Source organism: Tyto alba, unplaced genomic scaffold (genome assembly GCF_018691265.1).
Source record: "Tyto alba isolate M040663 unplaced genomic scaffold, T.alba_DEE_v4.0 Super-Scaffold_44, whole genome shotgun sequence".
In the NCBI taxonomy this organism is placed as follows: Eukaryota; Metazoa; Chordata; class Aves; order Strigiformes; family Tytonidae; genus Tyto; species Tyto alba.
This window is the reverse complement of record NW_024881320.1, coordinates 8,720,335-8,741,968: the sequence shown is the minus strand read 5'-3', so window position 1 is coordinate 8,741,968 and position 21,634 is coordinate 8,720,335. Positions and strand designations below refer to the sequence as shown.

Genomic DNA, 21,634 nt, shown 5'->3' with positions numbered 1-21,634 from the left:
AACATCTTCTAAAAGGTGCCTCTAGATCTTGGTGGTCTCATCTATCATGCTAGTATTTAACAGGCAGAAAGAAGGCAGAACAGACCTCTACGAAGACCACAAATTTCTTGCTTTTGCAGCTTTTCCTTTGCAGTGAAGATGCCATTTCCACCAACAGCTACAGCTACATAGGCTCACAAGTAGTCTCCTAGAGTTTTGGCCCAAGCATGCATTCTATCTGTTCTCCTTATCCCATCCAGTCATATTCACTGTCAAGAGAGTTCAGGTGATTGATTACAGCCTGTCTGAATTCAAAGTAGTCAAATTAGATATTAATGCTGTGCTTAATGCACTCACACAAACAAGGTCATTGGTTGCATCAGGGCTAATAGGAGATGACACACACACTGGGACTGCATGGCCCAAGGGATGGGTAACAGGATGAAAAGTCTTCAGTTTATGGCCACTATTTCAAAATCAAGCCTGATCCTGCAGACATCCTGTAACGACTCCTCAGCAGTCCACCTGGGATCCACTCGCAGCACAAACCCAGAGTAGGAGCACTTGGTCCTCCATAACCTCAGGACAGAGGCACTGCCATTTCCTCGAATGCAGCCAAATTTTGATCACTTCCAAGATTAACTACCCTCCATCCTCACTCCCAAACTTTGCTCCAAATTACATTTCACTCTCCCTCTAGAGGTGAGCTAACAAAAATCAATAAGCAGTACTGAATTTAGGAAGTGGTGTAAAATACCAGAAAAGAAATATAAAGAGTCCCAGGAAGTCAATAGTGCCATCAGAAAGATGAAACCACATTAATCTTGGAATAATAGCAACTAAGTCATTTGTGGGGAAGTAACACAGAACCATGATACTCCATAAGAAAGAAAAAGTTGGAAAGTGAAAGGTATTGGGTTCCTCCAGCAGGAACCTATAGCTCTGCTTGAAAAGCTAGAGCCCAGCAGGGCGAAATACCCATTACCAGCCCACCTGAGGACATGGAGATGAAGAGAAGACCGCTGAAGCAAAGTAAAACACAATTTTCTATGGATAAGAGAAGGCACTACCAATGATAACATGAAATACTCGGAATCAGTTTCCAAGACCATCTTTCTACACACTGTTTCAAGAATGTGAGGTTATGTCTCCTGGCTACCACCGAGGCCCTAGCTAAGTGCTTTTCACTGCCTAACTTTTAAAACAGAATTGTTTTATTCATAATAAATGAGTTCCTATTGAGAAGCTCCAGCAACAACTGTGTCTGGTTGTAATTTTATACCTGTTTTCCATGGCAGAATTCAGGAAACCATGGGGTATTAATGGTATCCCAGAGAAACAGGCAGATTCAGGACATGTCTTCTGCAGCAGTGGATGGACAATTGTTCTGAACTGCTGCCCTTTTCACTTCCAAACCCCAAACACTCATAAGTCTTGCTTTTAGGGGTATGATTTTAATAATCAATACTGGAGATAAAAGGTTGAAAAAACAAGCTCCATCCTGCAAAGGTGTGAATAATTCCACCTGTGGCTGTCCCAGGCACAATCGCCTACACCCTGCCTTTGAGCACTAAAAAAGAACCCTACATGACCTGCTCACGTTGATGCATGACATGGCACAAGACTTTGTCTTCCTTGAGCCAAGAGGTAAAAAAAAATCCAGGGCTTGATATTGCAAAGAATTAAGACTTAATATCAGCCAAGACAACGACTGGATCTCAAAGGCCTGTTTCCCTCTGAATTTCTCCTTGCTGCCATGACGTGCTTACACTGAAAATTTTCCCTTGAGCAACTGCCTGACTAAAATACAGCACACCCTTACCATAAAGCCCTTTGTTAAAACATCTTTGCCATAAAGCTGCAAAACCTTGGCTCCCAAGTACATTAAATCCTTATAAACCTGCCTTCATTTTAACCGCGCAGTATTTCAACACACAAAGCGCTTCTTCCAAGAGATAGCACTTTAATGAGGAAGGGGGTAAAATATATAAACCAATCCTCATTATAGCATAATTTCTAAGAGACAAGCATGCTGTTATAAAAAGAAGCCATGGCAATTGCATTTCACATAGCTTGAAGATTTACTACTTTTAAAGAGCCACTGCTACTTCCAGCCATTGGTGGTGTTTTGTTTTGAACATAACAGAGAGCAACCAGAATTATGGGTCCACTGTCAGCTATATATTTTATATTCCGTAAATTGTTGCAAATGGTGGATTCAACTCTACTGCATGCTCACAAAATGTAACATGGATTGGACAGTAAGGAACTGACTACAAGTTACTGTGTTATACTTTTACCTTTAAACCTCTGCATTCTTAAAGGTTGTTGCTTTAAACATGATTATGTAGCATGGACATGGCAAATTACCCAAACCGGATCCAATTCATACTGGATTGAATGTGCTTATAATAATACAGCTTGTTCACATGTTAGCAACAATGTTCACATGTTAACAACAGAGTCAAAGCCACACTACAAGAAAAATCTAGGGTACTGACAGACAAATGAAAGTGATGGCTGGAACACCGTTCAATACCACCTGTCAGACAAACCAGGGTAACTGGCACATCAAAGGGATCGCAGTTGGTTTCCAAAAATGAGAATACTCGATTGTTTTAAGAACCCGAAACTCAGTTGCTTTCTACAAAATGTCAAATAGAACAACCCTCCCCCAGCCAACCAGAAAAATGTTACTAGGAAAAACTGTTCTCCCTAAGAACAAGCTATCTATCAAAGGAACATCCCGAATTACATTGGTCTAGAAGACTTTTAAACTTAATCTAATAAAAAAAGCCATTATTGATTACAGTTCTTCCACATTAGTCTTCCAGTTGTAACTTCTGAAATGAAAGCTCAGCAATAATTAGGTATTTACTACAATCAGCAGAGAAGAATAGTGAAGAAAGATGAGTAAAGGTCACCACAGAGATAATGTACCTCTTTTTTTTTTTTTTTTTTTGAGGAGGGAAATAAAACAAGCAAAAAAAAAAACCCAACTGCCCCCAAACAACCCCACCCCAAACCCAACAACAGCAGGGGGGATGCACTTCATGGCAACATTGACTTGAAGCACATATAACACTGATTGATGGATACTGAAAGCAAAGACACCAGTGGAAAATTAAACCCAACCAAGAACCAAAATCGGGAATTTTTTTGTGTTGTTTTTTGTTTGTTTTTGTTTTATTTTTTTGTATTTCTATAGAAAATTATACAAGAAAGGTCAGAGTTTCAGTAAATGATCATTTTAGCTACTGTCAGAGATCTGGGTCAACAGCAGGGTAAAAAGCTGACATGTAACTGATGCCTATAACCTGGTTAGGATAAGCATCTCCTCTTATCTCTTTGCTGTAGCTTATAATGAATGAAATTCTGGACTGAAGGGTGCTTGCTCTCTCTGATTACGAGAAGGTTCAACACTCACTACATGGCTACGGCGATGGAGTAGCACTTCTGATTGCAGTTCTCAGAGAGGACGTCTGAAGGGAACATAATATACCAACTCTTTTCCTAAATACAAAATCAACAACCTTGCTGTTGGTCCTGTTTTTGAGATACTTTTACAATTTTCATTTCTACTGATGTGATTCTTCTTTTCATGTTTACAGTAAAAAGATAACAGGTTCCTCTTTCACCATCATCACTCCCTTGTAAGTCACAAGAGACTTTTCCAGCTCTTATCAACTTTGCCACGGGAGAGGACAGCAGGCTGGACAAGTCTGAGTCAGCATGTCAGCACACAAATTATCACAGGATGTCTGGCATTAAGGTAACCCAGTGTAGCACGTGCCTTCCCTTAACTCGACTTTAATATTCTTCTGCTTGGCTGTGCAACTAAACCTCAAAGAAGAAGACAGCTGCAAGCAAGTGCACATGCTACTTTTGTTTTAAAAGCTAGACACTTTCTCCCTTAATAACAGAGTATTTGGGGTGCTAAAAACAAGAAGCCTTATCACAAATGTGTAATGAGATCCTGAGCTAACAGGTTAGCTGACATGGAACTGTTAACAGTGAATTGGCTTGGAGACAGTGGGGGAAAAAAAAAAAAAGGAAAAAAAAAAAAAAGGGAGACAGAGAGTGACAGAGACAGAGACAGCAACCAGTTCAGCTGCAAGAAATCAAGCTAAATCAGTCCCAAGTGCCCATGTTGGAGAGACTTGATCTCATACCTTGCTTGTTATCAAGGCACTCCTGATACGAGTCAGCTCCAGTTCCGTTGCGGTCTACAGACAAAACAAAAAGTTTCATTCATATCAAACATAAATATTAGAAACTTCTCAAATGGCAACCTTGCTGGAGCAATATGTTACGTGCAAATAGCGCTAGCTCTTTAGGAGGCCACGCTGGTTCGCTGACATAAACTGTGACTTGTTACAAACAAGCTGCAATAAACCGACACCAACCCACTACGAGAAATTTGATTTTGTCCTGGGCAGTAGGTGCAGGATGGCAGATGCAGCCCTGCCCATCTGTCTCCACGCTGGTGAGGGCACAGGAGAGGAGATTACAGCTGCACTTGCTCTGAATAAGTTCCTTAAGCACAAGGAAGATGGAATATTTGAAGTCAAATCTGTCATTAAACTATCCACTGTAGGCCCTCTGAAACAACTCGTTTAAACCAGCAGATCCCGAATTGTGATCTGGAATAGACTCTGTGGCTCATGGTGGCATGTTCCCTTTTGATTTTTCGCTCCTACGTCATATTGGAGACAACTGAAAATACAAGAAGATACTTTCCAAATATTACTCTTCCATGGAAGCAACATTACTGTAGTTACCACTAGGGTTATTTGATCCAGCAACAGGAGAGGAGTTGGTCTGTGCCATGAAAATGGGGGAGAAGCTGAGACTCCTGTACTCATGTGTGCTCCACACAAAGAAGAAACCAGACAGCTCCCTGACACAGGTGTGGTTACACGAGTGGCATTTCACAGCCAGCATAGGTATCACCTAACAAAACCTTCATCTGCATTAGAGATTCAACTAGATCTCATCAGCTGTTTGTAAAAATGGTTTAAACTGCAGGTTAGCAGAATCAGGTTACACATGGCTTGGACCTCAAAAGCAAACCAAGGAATATTCCAGCATAGCTTCTCCTCCTGTGTTACAATTCAGTTCAATGACAAAAAAAGTCTGCATGGTCCTTAAGAAAAAAAAACATTAAATACACCTGTAAACCCTGGATAGACTAATGCTCTTTCAGCAGCTTACATGCACCTTACATACCATGCTTGGTATGAGGAGTAAAGCAGCTGAGCCCATGTGATATGTGTTTGCACACACTAAGGGTCCTCAGAAAGTGAACGTTTTGTACATCACACATAAGAATGCATGTGGTGCTAAAATCAGTCCTGTTGTGTAACTACCAAACCATTCGATGAGGTCACCCATGGCACATACTCCTACCATACCAACTTCAGTGGCACTGGAGACAGCTCCTCTGCTAGAATAGTTTTATCCATGTGGTGATCACAACTAACAAAAAAGCCACCACTGTGGGACTGGGAGTTAGCACCCCATTAGGCTGATCTGGACAGACAAGCTATCCAGTAAGAGCACTTTAGCCTCACCATCAAGAGAACCAGCACAACAGCAATGTGTTGATTTCTTTCTAAAGAGGCTCTTCAGGGCCAAAAGATTAGAAATATCATTCACGACAGAAAAAAGACACTACCAAGAATCCTCCCACCCAGGCACCTGCAAACAACTATTTCTGCACCTCTATAAAGTGACTGGCCCCTGAAGATGATGGCTTTCTGGCATTTCTGATGTGTGGCAAATGTTCCCACATAAACTTCCCTTCCATCTTTGCTCAACCAACAGCTGGTGACGGCTCCTTGAATGTACAAAGAGATCCAGATCAGTGTTAAAAGGCTTCATATTCAGCAATAGTATTTAATGAACAAAGAAGCAAAAATTAAAGTTGCCCCACTGTTTCTGTTGTGTAAATCCCAGATAATAGATCTTCTCCCTAATCCTAATGAGGCCTTCCTATTAAAATCTTTATTAGCTTTCAGCTCTGCAGATTGCCCAAAGGCTCATCAGTTTCCCTATCTCTCAGTACCAAGATCTGCTTTAACTTTTACAAATAGCTCTAAGATATTTCTCAGCTTATCAGCATTGCCAAGCAGTCTGTCTTATCATTACTATTGCAGATAAAATAAATGAGCTCAGGATGATATGAATAATGGCATTTTCTGTAGGCTGGTTTCCCATTACATTTTCAACAGATTGTAGATTTAAACTTCAGCACAAAAGAAAAAAAAAAATAAAAAAGAAGCAGAGGGGGAAGGGTGGCTTGCTTTTTTTCTCCTTCCCATTTACCTTTGCTGTCTTAGAGCGTAGGCTACATTTTTAAGCTCACCTGATGTGAGCTAGTAATTAATTTTGAAAGGGAGCAGAAACACCTCAGCTCTGCTTTCTCTGAAGACCAAAAGCACAGTTACTTCTGGGATGTTTTTTCAGCTGCATTTGTTAGAGAGAAGCAAGGGCTAAATTGTACTCTGCCTAATGAAGCCATCTTCATTAGTTTGCTCCCTTCCCTAGCAGACTAGGAATACCAGTCAGATTGGGAATTGAAATCATGAAAAGCAACAGAACTGCATTTGAATTAAAAGACTAGGCTACAAAGGTCTCCGACGTCTGGTCCAGGCTGATTAGCACGAGGCGCGTGTGGCACCGTTGCGGCACAGAGTGAATTTTACAGCGCACGTTCGCGGATAAAGGCAAAGCGTTCACGGGAGACAGGGAAGCTGAAAGACTAACACATCTCTCCCTTTTCGTGGCAGCGAGCAGGGAGGTCATGTTCTGGCAACCATTTTCTGCCTGGTCCCTGCAGCCATCACTACAGGGTTAAATGCTTTTCCGCTCCCCAAATTCCTAGCCCTGTCACTGTATCAAGGTTATCTATTATTGGCAGTGACAGGTGAAAATTAATCTCCTAATTATTTCTTGCTGCGTAATCTGTACTGAAGAAGTAACATAAAAAGGATTACAGTACACCCTCTATGGACGGCTTTGCTAGAGAGCCAATCATCCAGGGAGACAGAAGGTATGTGGTAAAGAGATATTTATGACGGACTTCCAACCATTTTGAAGGCAGACTATACTGTAACTCTATAACCTACAGCTCTGGAGTAAGGAACTACTTGCAGGTAGCCTAAATGCTTTTTGTTGTTGATTATTCCATGGAAAAAAACCCCAAGACATATCCATTTATGTCCCCGATTCTCCTCTGGTATAGCAGTCACTGCAGAAACAGTATCCACATACAGATGTTTTTTACCCACCACAGAAACATTATGGCAAACAACGTACCCAGCTTGCTTTAACTTAGTATTAAAAATCTTGTAGCTACCTTCCACGGCAATTTAACTGTAACCTTTTTCCCACAAGAACATAAGCTCGGCTAAGTAATTTCAAAATTAAAAATATTTTTGAAGAAAAATCCCATTTTGTAAGCAAACTGGAAATATCTTTGCTAACAACACAAACAGCTACCTTGAAATGCTGTCTTCAACTGAACTCTAACTCTCCTCCTACCACCCACCATAAAGGAAGATTTATTTTTATAGTACTAAAGAATACACATTTTATTTATCTTTAACCCTTTTGATGCAGCCATAAGGTACAAATGGATGTTTTGGAGAATCTATTTTTCTATATCCATGTCAACAGCACCATCCTAGTTTAAATTTACAAGAACCAACAATCACAGGTTGCTATTCTTACTGTTTAAGATCTGTATTAGCTACCTTGAGAGATGCCCTCATGCTAAATCGTGTCTGTGAGATGGTTAATGCAGGGGTCACTGTCTGTAAAACTCCGGCAGGGTAATGGGACAAGGCAGCAAGGAAGATTACCACCCTGGCATCACCACCTGAAATCAAGTCCTTCCACCAGTGACAGTCACATCTTTTCAGCTTCCTTGATGGTGACCTTTTCTCCAGGGTGCCTAAACATCGCTAATTTCTTTATGCAAACTTTCAGTGCTTAAATCCAGCACCCTTTCCCACCTTTTTGGAAAGCCAAGCCCTGCCACAAACTTTGAAAACAATAAATTGGTCAGCAGTGAGAGGCCACCATTCCAGTTTGTGCTTCCAATGACCAGGATCTTGCAACTGTGTCAATGTTAGGTGAATCAGAACAGATAACTGACACTAAACCAAGTCACAAAATAAAACCATGAAGACACCAAAATTGGGACTGTCCTACAAAACCCAGCCACACCTCGGCAAGTGCAATGTGTGCCGGCAGCCACAAGGTGGCACACAGAAAATACGACAAAATATTATCAATGAAATGCTGAAATAGGGGCCTGGACTTCAAAACAGCCATTGCACCTTTAACTTCCTAAAAATAGTGATAGCTGTGCAAACCTGCCACCACTTCCAGAGCCACCATCAGGGGTCACTGCGCCACCTCGGCGGCTGGAATCCACAGAAAGGCGATTTTCAAAGAAACCCGCAAAGCTGGAACACATGTGTAACTCAAGGGACAAAAGCTGGACAAGCCATTTGAAAAATTACTAGAAACACCAGCACTCGCGTTTTGAACGAGCAACTAAATTTAGGCAAATTCCCCAGCAGTGACAGAGGTGTTAAGATTGTTCACCTTTTTCCTCTGTTGGTTTTAACACCTCTGAGCCCGGGCGCGGGCTGGCACTGCCGGCCAGCCCGGTGTTCGGTTCCTGGAGGCTAACTGCTCGCTGTGGACTCCAAGCATGAGAAATGCTGAAGGGGAGGTGTGTGGAAATTAATTATTTTCCTGTTTAAGGCAACTGCTACTAAAAAAAGTAAGGCTGTATTTAAGTCATTTTTAACAAGCACTTTCTTTTCCATCTGAAAGGCGATCTGTAGGATATTACGAGGATTCTGAAAACATGTATCCAGCTACCGCATTTCACCAAATTCACAACCTCACGTATACCCACTTTAATTTTCATGAGCAGGAGAACAAGGTCATTCATATTTACACCATTAAGGCTAGAAACTTTCTTTTCCTTAGGACCTGTTTTCAATAGATAAATAATTTAATGAAGCCTAGAACAGACCATAAACCCTTAATGGTTTACCCTGAGTGTTAAGTAAGTAAGGAAATTATTCACTAGCATCTCTCCTTTTGTGGATATTTTAATCTTACGGTTACCTAATCTCTCATATAGTAGTTACTAGAACAAAAGAAATGTGTATAGAGGCAAAGCACCCACCTACTAACATATCAGTACTACTTTTAACAAGCCTATTTTTCAGTAATACATTTTGCTATGGAAATCTGAAGAACAAATTCCTATCCATAGGCATTTTCCCCAAATGCTCCATCACCAACCTCATTATGCGATACAGAAATTCTCCCAAGGGATATTATGTAATGGCAATCCCTCCTTCCTCTCCCTAAGGAGTATATTTCTCATTACATCTCCTAGTAATTGATCAGCCTAGGAAATCATTTCTGGTAAAACCATATGTTTCTTTAGCTAGTTCAGAATTTTCATCTTTATTCAGAAGGATAAAAGACTGCAAGAAACCCTAAAATTTTCATTTCTAATGCAGAATGCCAATCTTTGCTCAAACATGCTATTAAGCGAGGAGCAACACATTCTTGTACCTACCTGACTTCAGATCTTGTAAATTCATAGAGTCATTAAAATTAACCAGCTTACATTTCCTATTCTGATGATACAAATAATTTTACTTGACTGAATCTTCTGTAATGGCTTTAAAAAGACTGCTTCATATTCAAATATATCCAGACACCGCAATCCCTAGCTATTATGGGTCACTCAACACAAGGATGCTGAGAGTCAAGAAAAAAAAGAAAGAAAGAAAGAAAGAGAGAAAAGATTTAAGGCAGAAAATCACATATAGATCTGTGCTTTCCAAAAGTACAGTACAGCACAGACTGGCTCACTGAAGAATGCAGCCCTTTTCATTGCCACTTTTGTCAACATATCACCATTAAACATCTTAACAGTTTTTAGTTTAAAAAGCAACAACAGCAAACACTAATATTTGCATTCCTTACAGAAGGTTTACATTTCAAATCGCAACATTTTTGCAAAATCAGAGCAAAGTAAGTAGCAACTACTGCTAAGTATCTGTAGTTTATCACTGGAATTCAAAGCACACTCCAATCCCTTTTTTAACTTAAAAATACCAGAGCTACTTGTGACACTGCTATTCAACTTAGCCAGCACAGGCCACAAGGTCCAACAGATGACTGTGTGTCCCGATAGAATAACACTGGGATATATTTTGCTCCTTCGCTTGTTTATGAAAACAGACTGCCCCTCTCTGATAAACAAGGCTTAAGGTTTCACTCAGAATAACCCACCTTCCAAATAAAATAAAATTTAAAAATCACTCTGCACCAGCAAAAACTCAGTATCCAACTAAATAAAATCATGCCTTCCTTGTTTTATAGCACTAATCTCTTATAGAAAAGAAAATCAGGCGGCTCAAGCTAGTGCATTTTGGCTTTAGCACAGGGCAGTTTTAGGGAACTGTTGTCAGCAAAGAAGGAAATTCTTGAAGAGAACATCAGAAGTCTGCCACTTGTAGGAAGTTAATGCTGTGTGTATAAATCAAGCAGCTCGTCCTTGTAAGTCTGTATGTGGGGAAAATCGGATTTGTACATAAACATAAACCTCTGAAGTAAATTCTGATCAGGGATGACCAAAGATTTAACTCTCTAGAAAGAAGAACAGGAAGATTCTATTTTCCTGTAATACCTTAGCAGCCTTTTCCAGTTGAGCGAGGCTTTCTTTCAAGAATTGATAACGAAGTAAATAATTCCTGTTTCTGTGGCACAGGGGAGACCGGCTGAGGACAATCTCCAAGACCCAAAGCAATCATACAGAACAGTAACTTACGTAACAAGAAATTATCTTTGTTACAAAATTAGGTTAAAAGGACCTCAGATACTGTAATGTTACAAAAAATCAGGACATGCCTTGAGAAGATTAGCTAGCAAGCAGCCTCCTGAGATAAATGCTCAACTTGAAGAAGATTTTACAAGCCTAAAAAACAGTTGAAATTCCAGAGAGATATACAAGCCTTTGCCATTTAAAAAGGTCCCTCTTTCATTTCCTCTGCCCTTGCCTTATCTCTGAGCTCTTTTTCCAAACCATCTATAGTTAACCAGTGACCTGGAAATCTTACTTTGCTGCCTCCCCCCCCCCCCCCCTTTTCAAATTTGTCACTTTTAAACACACAAGCTTTAATTTCTTAATTGGATTAAATTTTTCATTCAAGCTAAGCAGAGAGGCTCCACAGCAGACATGGGGACACGACCAACACCCGGGCGGCCAACCCACACCCCGTGTTTCAGCGTGTGGGCAGCACAGCCCACCATGCTTGATGAGGTGGCCAGGTTATTTCTCAGGCCAAAAGACACACGGGAAAAAAAAAAAAATTTAAATCCACAATGACCATTTTAAAACTTGTTATTCTTTGTGAGTAGAAGGGCTCTGGCCTGCACCGAAGGGGTTAACCACCGGATGCAGATTTTTAAGTTTGGTACCGTTTTTAATAGCCAGCAATGCCAGACAAACACCGTCCTCACCCGGCAGCCTGCCCAGCGAACACCCCAAAGGGCCAACTCCCGATATTCTGCTGAAGGGAACCACTGACGCGCCGACAAAGATGGTCTGCGGACGGCTGCCGGGTCGCGCCGCCACGATCACCCGTGGGTGGGAGCAGCCCGGGTCGGCCTGGGCTCATCAGCGCAGCCCCCCCGGCTCGGGCGCTGCGAGGGGGTGTCGCCGCGGCCCGATGAAAGCAGTGATTCAATATATATATATATGTGTACACTTTCTTTTTTAATTATTTTTCCGCCCCCCCCCCCCCCTTCCTGGAAGAGGGGGAGGCGGCGGGGTGGGAAGAGGGATGCGGTCGCACTGGAGGAATCTGCGAAATGGGGTGAAAAAAAGCAGCTTGGGAGCGCATCGCATCCCGGCAGCTCCTCGCTGCTACGTCTTTTTTTTTGGTTTGGTTTGGTTTTCATTTTATTATATTTAAACACACCCAGTCTCCCCCAAACCCCTTTCTCCATAATTCTGGACAGAGAGCTCCTCGGTTCGCCTCCGGGAATGGCTAACGAGCGGTTTCTGCTTGGCCCCGCTGCACCCCAGCACCCGCCGGGCAGGGGGGAGACGCGAACCGCCCCCGGGGAGCAAACGGGGCGGGGGGGCCGGCAGCGAGCAAACGGCGGGGCCGGAAAAATCAAACCACCTCGCCGAGTGCTCGAAAAAAGCACCAAAAAAAAAAAAAAAAAGAGAAAAAAAAAAAAAAAAAAAAAAGAAGAAACAGACGAAAAAACCGCACGCACACAACCATCGCACCGGGCGGAAAACACGGCAATTTCCTTCTCCCGTCTGACCGCAAAGCCGCTGAACTCCCCGGCTGAAAAACACTGTCCCCGCCGAACCGCGGGGGGGGGGGGGGGGGGGAGGGGGCGCGGAGGGGAGGGCAAGCCCCCGCGGGGGGCGTGGGGGGTGGGTCCCCGGCGCGGAGGGCGCCCACCCGCCCCGCCGCTACTTACCCCGCGGCGCGCAGACCATGGCGAGCCCCGCCGGCGAGCCGGGCCCCCGCGGGATAATCCACAAGGCGAGGTCGGGCGGCCCCCGCGGGCGAGGAGCGGTGCGGAGCCGCTCGGGGCCGCCCCGCAGCGGCACAACGCGGCGCCCGGCCCGGAGGTGCCCCGGGGGTCCCGCCGGCCCCCGCCGCCTCCTCCCGCCGCAGTCCTCCGCCGCCGGCTCCTTTTCCTTCGTTCTTTCGGGGGGGTGCAGGCAGCGCGTCTCTTCTCCTTGCCTTTTTTTTTGTTTTGTTTTGTTCCACCCCCTCTTTTTTTTTCCCTTTGGGGTTGTGGGGATTTTTGTTGTTTCCCCCCCCCCCCCCCCCCCCTCCACTGGCCGAACGCGGGGCTCAAAGTTTGCGCCCCCCGCCCCCCCCGCCGCCTCGCCCCGGCGGGCTGCGGTCCCCGCCGCCCGCTCAGCCCCGGAGCCGCCGCGCAGACGGCGCTACGGGTCCATCACCCGCGGGGCCGCGGCGGGGCGAAAAACACGCGAGGGGACGAAAAGCCCACAGACACACCAAAAAAAAAAAAAAAAAAAAAAAAGAGGCCAAAAACCAGCAAAAAAATAAAAATAAAAAGCGACCCAGGCGGCTCCGGCCGGCATCCGACGAGGGAGAGAAAGGAGGAAAGCTCAGCCCCGCAGGCAGCCCCAGCCCGGCCCCATCTAGGGGCTTCCCCCGGCGGCGGATTTCTTTCTTTCTTTCTTTTTGTGGTTCACGCCTCGGTAGCCATTATTCCCAAACATGGACGAGGAGGAACCGCGCCGAAGCCCGCTCCGCTCCGCGGCCGCGGTGCCGCTCCCCGGGCGCTCCGCGGCGCGACTGCTCCGCGCGGCCGCCGCCTCCCGCCCCGCGCCCGCCCGCCGCCAGGCGAGACCAATCCAGCCACGAGACGCGGATCCCCGCGCGCGCCCGCCCCGCCCCGCCCCGCCCCGGGGCACGCGCGGGACCCGCGCCCCGGGTGCGCGCGTGCAGGCGGGGGGTGGGGGGGAGGGGTGCGCGGTCCGTGGGCGTGTCCGCGCGGTCCGCGTGTCCGCGCGTTGTCCGGGAGCGCGCGCGCGGCGGGCGCGCAGGTGCGCCCGCGCGGGGCCCGCACGCCCCGCGGCCACGTGCGCCAGCCGGCTGCGTGGCCCGCGTGGCCCCGGCTGGGCGCGCGGGGGGCGCACGAGGCCGTGGGGGCGCAGCCTGCGCGGGGTGCGCGCGGCCCGCGCGTGGTCCGCGCGCGTGCCCGCGGCTGGGGAGCGCCCGGAGCGCGCCTTAACGCTCCGAACGCACAGGCGTGTGCGGGCGCGTCGTGGGGCGCGTGCGCACGCGTGGCGTGCACGTGTGCGCGCGACTCCTTCCCCCCTGTCCTGCCCATTCGTTGCAGCCTCCCGTGTCCCCGCGCTGCATTCAGACCCCCGGGGGGTTGGGGTGCGGGCGGAGCGAGAACCAGCAAAGGAAATGGTTAATCGCGATTAACCTTCACATTGCAAAACAGTTGCTAGTGGGTAGTTTTAGAATAGAATTCCTATCGCAGTGACTCGTGGGTGCTCTAATGAAGGGTTCACCATCGCCCACTGGGGCTGCCGATCCCACCTGCCCCACACGCCTGGCCGGGGAGCCCCTGCCCGCCCTCTCCCCTCGCGGCAGCACGGCCACGCGCCCCCGCAGCCCTCGCCCCTCGCCCGCCAGCAGCCCCCCGCGCTCGCCGGGCACCCCAAGCCGCCCGTCCTGCACCGCCTGCCCTCGCACGGCTGCTCTGCAGCGCTCGGGGAGCCCGCACGGGGCCCCGGCACCGCAACTACCTCTCGGGTAGGGGAACGGAGGAGCACGGCTTTCAGCTGGCCTTGAGAAATTATCTGGAAATCTTCAGGGAGAAAGGCAGTAAACATCTGTATTCTATTAAATCCATTAGATGTGTTCATTATTTTATATTGATTGGTATATCACTACACAAAGTTAATATATTATGATTATTAGTATATTGTTAAATCATTAAATACGACAGCAGACACAATAAATAATTTCCAGGGGATCTCTGCTGACATTTAGAAATTGATGGGTATGTTTTTCCTTTTGCATTCTGGCTGACTGCAGGACTGCAGCGATGCTCTGGCTGCTCTGACTGATCTCCTTCCCCTGCTTTCCTTTGCAAGTAAAGGCAGCTGAAAGAGCCTGCTCCGCCATGCCCAAGTTTGCATTTTAAAAGATGAAGCTGAATTAATACGAGCCCCAAAGAAACCTGTTGGACGGGGATATTCAAACCACTTGCATGAAAGCCACAAGCAGGATTTACACCAGAGGCCAGCTGTATCTTGGTGTTGCTCACGGAGAAGAACACCCTCTTGCAACACCAACAGGATTTTCATGTGAAAATGCAAGGATGGAGCTGCCTTTCCGCCAGCGGCACCGCCACCTGCGTGCTGCAGGTCCCCATCCCCGCGAGCTCTCCTGGCTGTGGAGCACAGGAGCAAAAGCATCCCCAAGCCCTCAGCCCAGACTCCAGGTCACCGGGGTGCGTGGATTTATGGCACAGCTCCTCGTGAAACAGCAGATGTTGGAGAGCACGCACATCTGTATCTTTACAGCAGGGGAGCTGGATGCCAATCAGGGTTAATTTGGGATAAATTTACAAGAGCGCACAGCATGACCCAAGGTACCTCTTTATTGGCCTACTACAGGCCTGCTAAATACATTGGCCAACTACTACACATTAAAGCCACATGAGCTTATATGTTCAAAATGAATTTTACAGGAAGACACAGGGATAGAAAAAGGAGGAGAGCCTGTGTCACAAATGACATCCAGATGTGAAAACACTGTAAATACAAACATCAAAAGGCTCCCCCCTCCACATTCTGCAAAGACAACATTGGAGAAAGGACTTGCTGCATTTAAACAAATATTCTTGGCGAGCAAGCCAAGGAGCCTGCTGTCCCCGGTGCACAGCAAACCCCCACAGATCCAAGTGGGAATTAGCCATTCGTCAAGGCAAATATGCAGCAAATGTTATGCCATCCTCTAGACAGTTCAACCCTGGATCGGGGGCAGTGCAATGGGACGGAAGGAGAGGTGTTTCCCTGAGAACACCAGAAGTTTAAATCTAAGAACTCAAATCTGAAAACTGCACTCCGGAAAGCATGTGATTATTTAGATAAAGTCCCCAGAGCTACCACATGCTTCTCACTAGAATCGATATCATTCAGGGACGGCTCTTAAGCCTTGCCAGTTGCATGAAATAACTAAATAAATAGGTGCCTTTTAAAGCCCTGGTATTTGCTGCAGTGAAGATATGACTGGAGTGATATCCTAGAAAACCTGGGCTGTCTGGTAAACCACTCGGTAACTTTAAGAAGACGTGCCAAATGAAAGGCCATTCCCCCAGAAGGGCTCTGAAGAGCTCAAAACCTCCCCTCTTATGGCCCTACGGAGGAGGACGAAGGAGCAGCGAGTCACTGCGAGTGAAGGACAAGTGTTCCTGGAGCCAAGGGCTCATCCTATCTGTCAGCTGTCACACTGTCCCCTTCCCTTCTTACCTACCTCCGACTGCAGCCAGACACAACGGGGCACAAAGCTGGCTTGAAGTGGGACAGAAGAAACCTAAAGTAGTAGCAATGGTGGCGGAAACCACTTTAACACTCTTCCAGACAGGCGGGGGGGTCGATGGATAAGCAGTGCACACAGGGTGCAATCTCAGACGTTTATTTAGTGTTCTCGGTTCAGCCCTCGAGTGTGCAAATGAAGATGACAACACTGGGCATTTCTTTCTTGAAGTCTCCTCTTGGAGCAGCGTGGCCAGGCATTGGGCTTGTGCAATGTGAAAGCGAAGCTTAGATGGGGTGCATTTTCTTGTTTTCTCACCAAGATGTTATCTGACCACCAACACCTCACACGCAGTGTGAGCAGACCACACAAGGGACTCCATACCGAGCTTGTGCTAATCGCTCGAAGGTGCTGGGACGCTGGGGTGTGGGGGCAGTGTGTGCGCTCGCAGAGAGATAAGATGAGATGAGATAGACTGTGGCTATCGTTTTTACTCAGGTCTGACTCAAGGCTGCAGGATCACAGCCATCAGCTCTACCAGCGATATCTGTCCTAAGTGGAGAGCCTTCCCTCGAGACAGGACTCCATCGGGCTAGACCGGTGCTTGAGGAGAGCACGGAGGACTCTCCTCACACACTGAGCCAGACCATGCATCTTATTTTGCAGCTAAAAGCTTCAAGCAGTTTGAGACTGGCAGTGGTGACAATAGAAGGAGGAAGCACTTAACCATAGCATTGCATAAAGATGTCATGAGGAAATCAGGATTTTACAGTAGAGAGAGTTGAAAAACACTCAGGAAGAGCTTGGATAAACTCAGGGCTAGATTCAATAAGAGACGCCAGCTGCCTCCTGCACTGTGCCCCCACCTGGGCTTCTGCCGGGAGGCAGCCGGAGAGAAGTTTTATTGAATCTTTTATTGAATCTGTCTCTAGGCTGGTAGCTGCGCTAGGTACCCTCACCAGGGCCTAAAAATAGAGATGAAGTGACACAGGAATTTGCAGTGAAACTGTTAAAATATGCTCTGATTTGCTTTAGAAGAACGCGTGCGCTGGGAGAGGCAGCGTGGTGGGGGCCAGCGGCGTGCCAGGCTGCTGCCCGGCACCTGGAGCTGCCGGGGCTGCAGCCAGCGCGGGAGCTCCGCTGCAGCTCTCCATCCCTGTGCTGGCTGGTGCTGCACAGCTCTGCTCCTAGGCCTAACAACACTGCAAAACTATTTAGCCAGTGCAGTATCACATTACATGCAAAATCTATAGCCGCTCAAGAGCTTAATTTTGACATACAATTTCACTTGCTGAACAGAAAAGGGAGGGGAAGCCTGAAACTGTCTAAACAAAAGAATGTTTTTTTCCACTGCACTTTCAAATGTTCATAAACCGAACAGAATACAGTTAGAGACGGCCCTTTGCCTCGGGGCATCCAAGGCTATGGCTCCAATTAAAGAGAACAAGGATACAGGAGGTGGTACCTCCAGTCTGATTGCTCTCGCCTGGGGCAGCTAAGCCTCATGAATAAACACTGTTGACTCTAACTCTCAACAAAACAATTACACATTTGTTTTTAGAATACATTTTCTTAGCCTTTCCACTTGCGATTTTTGCTACTATAAACTAGCCAGGACAAGAATAAATACCTTTGTGATTCTCTAAACATCCTTGTAATTGCAGTACTTCACTCATGAATGTGTATTTCAGCAGAAGAAAAGATCCCAGGAGATATGAAGAAATGTTTCTTTGAAGTAACCTTTCGGAATTAGATGCAAAATATTTACAGCTAATTATTATTACAAGAACTCCTATACACACTGCCAGCTACAGGAGCGAAAACTTTACGCACAAATCTACTTATCTTTGAAGAATGCAAACACAAGGAGATGGGCGAGACTTATATTTAGGACTCTGGCCAAGTGTGGTGCAGCCCCCCAGGCCTTCCATCTCCTCATGGACCTGTCAGCCCTCCTGAACCTCCCTCCTGGCAAACCCCACCACAGTCAGCCTGCAAACAGGGCCCCAAAGGGATGCTGCTGAGAGATGAGGGGTGCTTCTACATGTCAAAAGTATCTCCTGGATGCAAATGAAAGGAGTGGCAGGATTTCTATTATTGGGGGAAAGTCTAAACAGACTAGACAGAGGATGATTCCAAGTGCAAGTGGGTGCGTAACTTCCTTCCACCCCAAGCACCCAGCTGTTACAACAACCAAGACAAAACCTGGAGCTTTTGTGAAGACAGAAGAAGATAGCCCCAGCTGACCCTTACAGGTTCAGGTTTCTCGAAAAGATGGGTGCAGAAGTACAGAAGAACTCTGGTTTCCTTCTGAGAACAGCAGTGGAAGAAGAATGATATACTCAGCTTTCTAAGGATTTTTCCCAGAAAACCAACCTATTGCTGCAACGCTGAGCAGCCAACCACCAACCACCATTTCAAAATACCAAGCCTGAAACCGCAGTTTCTCTGCTTAATACAAAACACTTTGTCCAATAAATACACTTCTATTTTTCTTTCCCCCCTTAGAAATGCATCCTATCTAGCTTATTATCCTCCTTCTCACTGTTAGTGTAACGATGGGAAAATAGAGAATGGGAAAGTAACAGAGAGCCTGCTAGCCGGGACAGGTGACACTCAGGCTGTGGATTTGGAAGCGACTAAGCAATACGTTAACGATACTTGTTCCACATTCAAAGTCAGAAGAGGAGCGATGTTGCCTGCTCCTATATGTTATTTATATATTGTGTTAAGCAACAATGTGCAAATGAGCTGGAGTACAAAATACCAGACACGGCAAGATGTTACAGTTCAGTACTACACAGCACAACAAAGATCAGTGACTCTCCGTATGGGGCTCTGTATCCTAGGAGTGTTTATACTTGATTGTATAATTGGGACCACAGCCAGCTCATCCTAAAATATACAGCATGAGTATGGTTAGGCATTGCATCTGTAACATATACAACTTTAGATGTCAAAGCATCTTTGTTTGAAGTCAACAGCAATAAAAACTGCATTTGTATGAGAGCTTAGCATGTGGGAATACATATTGCTAAACCAGGATGTTAACACATGGCCCTCCTCAGTTTGCTGCTGCCAAAAGTATGCCTTTCAAAATTGGGATGAGCATGCCAATAATCTGTAGGATATTTTAAAACTTGGAGAAATCTACAGCAATCATCCAGTATTGGAGAAAACTCTTTGGGGGCAAATTTACCTTTGGCATAACTCCTACTTTGAAAGATTTGGGTCCTTTGCATACATGGACAAGTTATGTGTAAAAAAACCCCACATAAGGATTTTTCTGTAGTGTTTTGTTTTGCAGAACCTTTGCTTAGCCACTCAGTGACCAATTAGTCACTTATGTAAGTGAAACTTGCAAATGTATACAAACTTTCAAATGTACACAAACTTAACTTTTTAAGGTTGCTATCTTGGTATTATTTCATTAAGGCACACAGAAATTATATCAGAACTGTGTTAAGCTTATGGGATTTCTGTGAATTCCCTTTCTGGATATTAAACTTTAAACAAATATTATGATTGTATTCCAAAGGTTGAATGGGCTGATGATTTTGAAAGTGCTACTTTGGCATCATTGTACAGCTCCGTTCTTCTATGTATGTTTTGTTAAAACACAAAGAAGCTCTATTTATGAAAAGCCAGTCTTAAATCTATAGTTTGTGAAGCCATAATTTGTGGTTGCAATTGTGGTTAATTTAACAAAGAAAGCCTTTTGGTTCACAGTGCACCATACTTACTATTTTTCATAAACTATCAGAGCAAAAAAGCCCTTCAACATGTCAGATATATGATGATCCAGCAATGTTGCAATTTTCCAACTCCTACTTTGTGGTATACCGTATTATATGCCCAGGAATGCTACATCATTTATTCTGGAGCACAGCCCTGTAATTATTGCTGGCAAACTACTAATTACATACCGCCATCAAATCTAACAATTTTCCCAATAAAAAAAAAATAACTACTTTCGTGTGGAATACAGCAAATACAGCCATGAGTGCACGCATGTTTTTATTTGAATACGCATGCCATACGCTATTGATCCTCCACTCATATATACTTATATACCCACATACAGACCGACAGCGGGATTCTGCAAGCTTTGTGTTACGGTGCCATGGGGCATGAGAGGTCTCAGCCGTGAACTGGTTCTGAACTGGTGTCTCCCTCCATCTCAGGGCAAAACCTCTCAGCTATCATGTTTTTTGGCTTGGTCTAATGAAGATTCAGGCCCTGCAACAAAAGGGGGTGTCTAGATCTCGAGTTCCCCAAACTCCAGGATTGTTCTGTTTGGAATTTTGTCACTGGTTCATCTTCAGAAGCTACAATATGGATCTACTTCTGCGTTCCCTACTGAGAGCAATGGTTAGCATTGCAGAGAAAGCCTGTCAGCTGCTGCAAAACCTGCTTCCCTGCATCCCAAGGAATTCTAAGAGCCACGGCAAATTTCAGTTGCGGAACTGCACAGTTTTGAGTTGCTCCTAGGAAGAAAGGAGGGGTTGTGGGGAAGAAGGAACACGCAACAATAATTCCCCAAAGACAATGCCCTACATACACTGACATTTCCAGAAATTGCCCACGAATTCGACAGCTTGGAGCAGCCCCACCATGTGTGCAGGAGGAGCACAGGCAGAAAAGCAGCAGATGCATATTGAAATCTGCAAATGCTTCTACTCGAGGCTGTCCATGTCTAAGACGTTTGGGTGATTTAGTGCATGCCTGTCCCATGCCCAGGCTGCCCCCGGGCTTGCAGGTTACCACGGAAGGAATGGTGCTGCAGTCTCCCAGGGGAAACACAGGGTGAAGAGGGAGCCGCAGCGCTGCAGGGAGTCAATTACGGATTTGAGGCTCCAGGCTGCTCGCTCGCAGCATCTGCCCGAGCGGCTACGGGGCTCCTGCGCTCGCAGCCAGCAGCAAGATTGCCTGCAGGGCGGGGGGTGATGCCAGTGAAGCTCAGCAGCGTGCCGGGGCGCAGGGCAGATGGGGCTCACAGCTGCAGGAGCCGCTTTCCCCCAGCAGCACGTACAGCCCCAGAGGGCATCCCTAATGCTCTGGGCTGCCCTGGCAGCCAAGGGCAGGGGGAGAAGCCCAAACCAGCATCAGCTTCTCTTGCATCGTTTTGCTTTATTCACAGAACCCCCTCCTGGCTTGGGGGGTCTGTTTTGACAGGCAGTAGAAAGGGAACAGCGGTGCCGTTTCCCCCTGACAAGACTTCCCCTGGGCTCCACCCTGCCAAGCGGTGTGTTTCTGACTTGGCAATCAAAACATCTGTGAGACTCGCTCCCTTTTAAAAACATGACAAACAGCGTAGGTATGCGAGACAATTTTCTTAATCTTTCTCAATTTTCCCCTATTTCAAAACTGCAGTTAAAATTGATGGTGGAGCAAAGCCCTTTTCTGCTTGTTTGAAGGTATGGAGCAATGTAAGGAGCTTGTTGCACACTTTGATGATAACATGTGAAATGAAGCAGCCGGGGGCGCTTGTGAAGGATGTCAGAAAAATCCCACTGGAGTACAAGTAACCTCAACACCTCCCTGGCAGCACAGGG

The 21,634-nt window shown here is 46.1% G+C and overlaps 1 protein-coding gene across 16 annotated transcripts in view; it reads right to left on the bottom strand.

The window, feature by feature from the left end:
• Window positions 1-21,634, bottom strand: part of FBRSL1 (fibrosin like 1) — a 551,587-nt gene that overhangs the window by 97,698 nt on the left and 432,255 nt on the right. For 11 of the 16 annotated variants that reach the window (XM_042805739.1, XM_042805747.1, XM_042805734.1 and 8 more), the window contains one exon: window positions 4,152-4,205. The exons of the other annotated variants lie outside the window; for them this stretch is intronic. In XM_042805739.1, coding sequence (XP_042661673.1) covers window positions 4,152-4,205 — 54 coding nt within the window. The remainder of the gene's footprint in view (window positions 1-4,151; window positions 4,206-21,634) is intronic. 16 annotated transcript variants of the gene reach the window in all.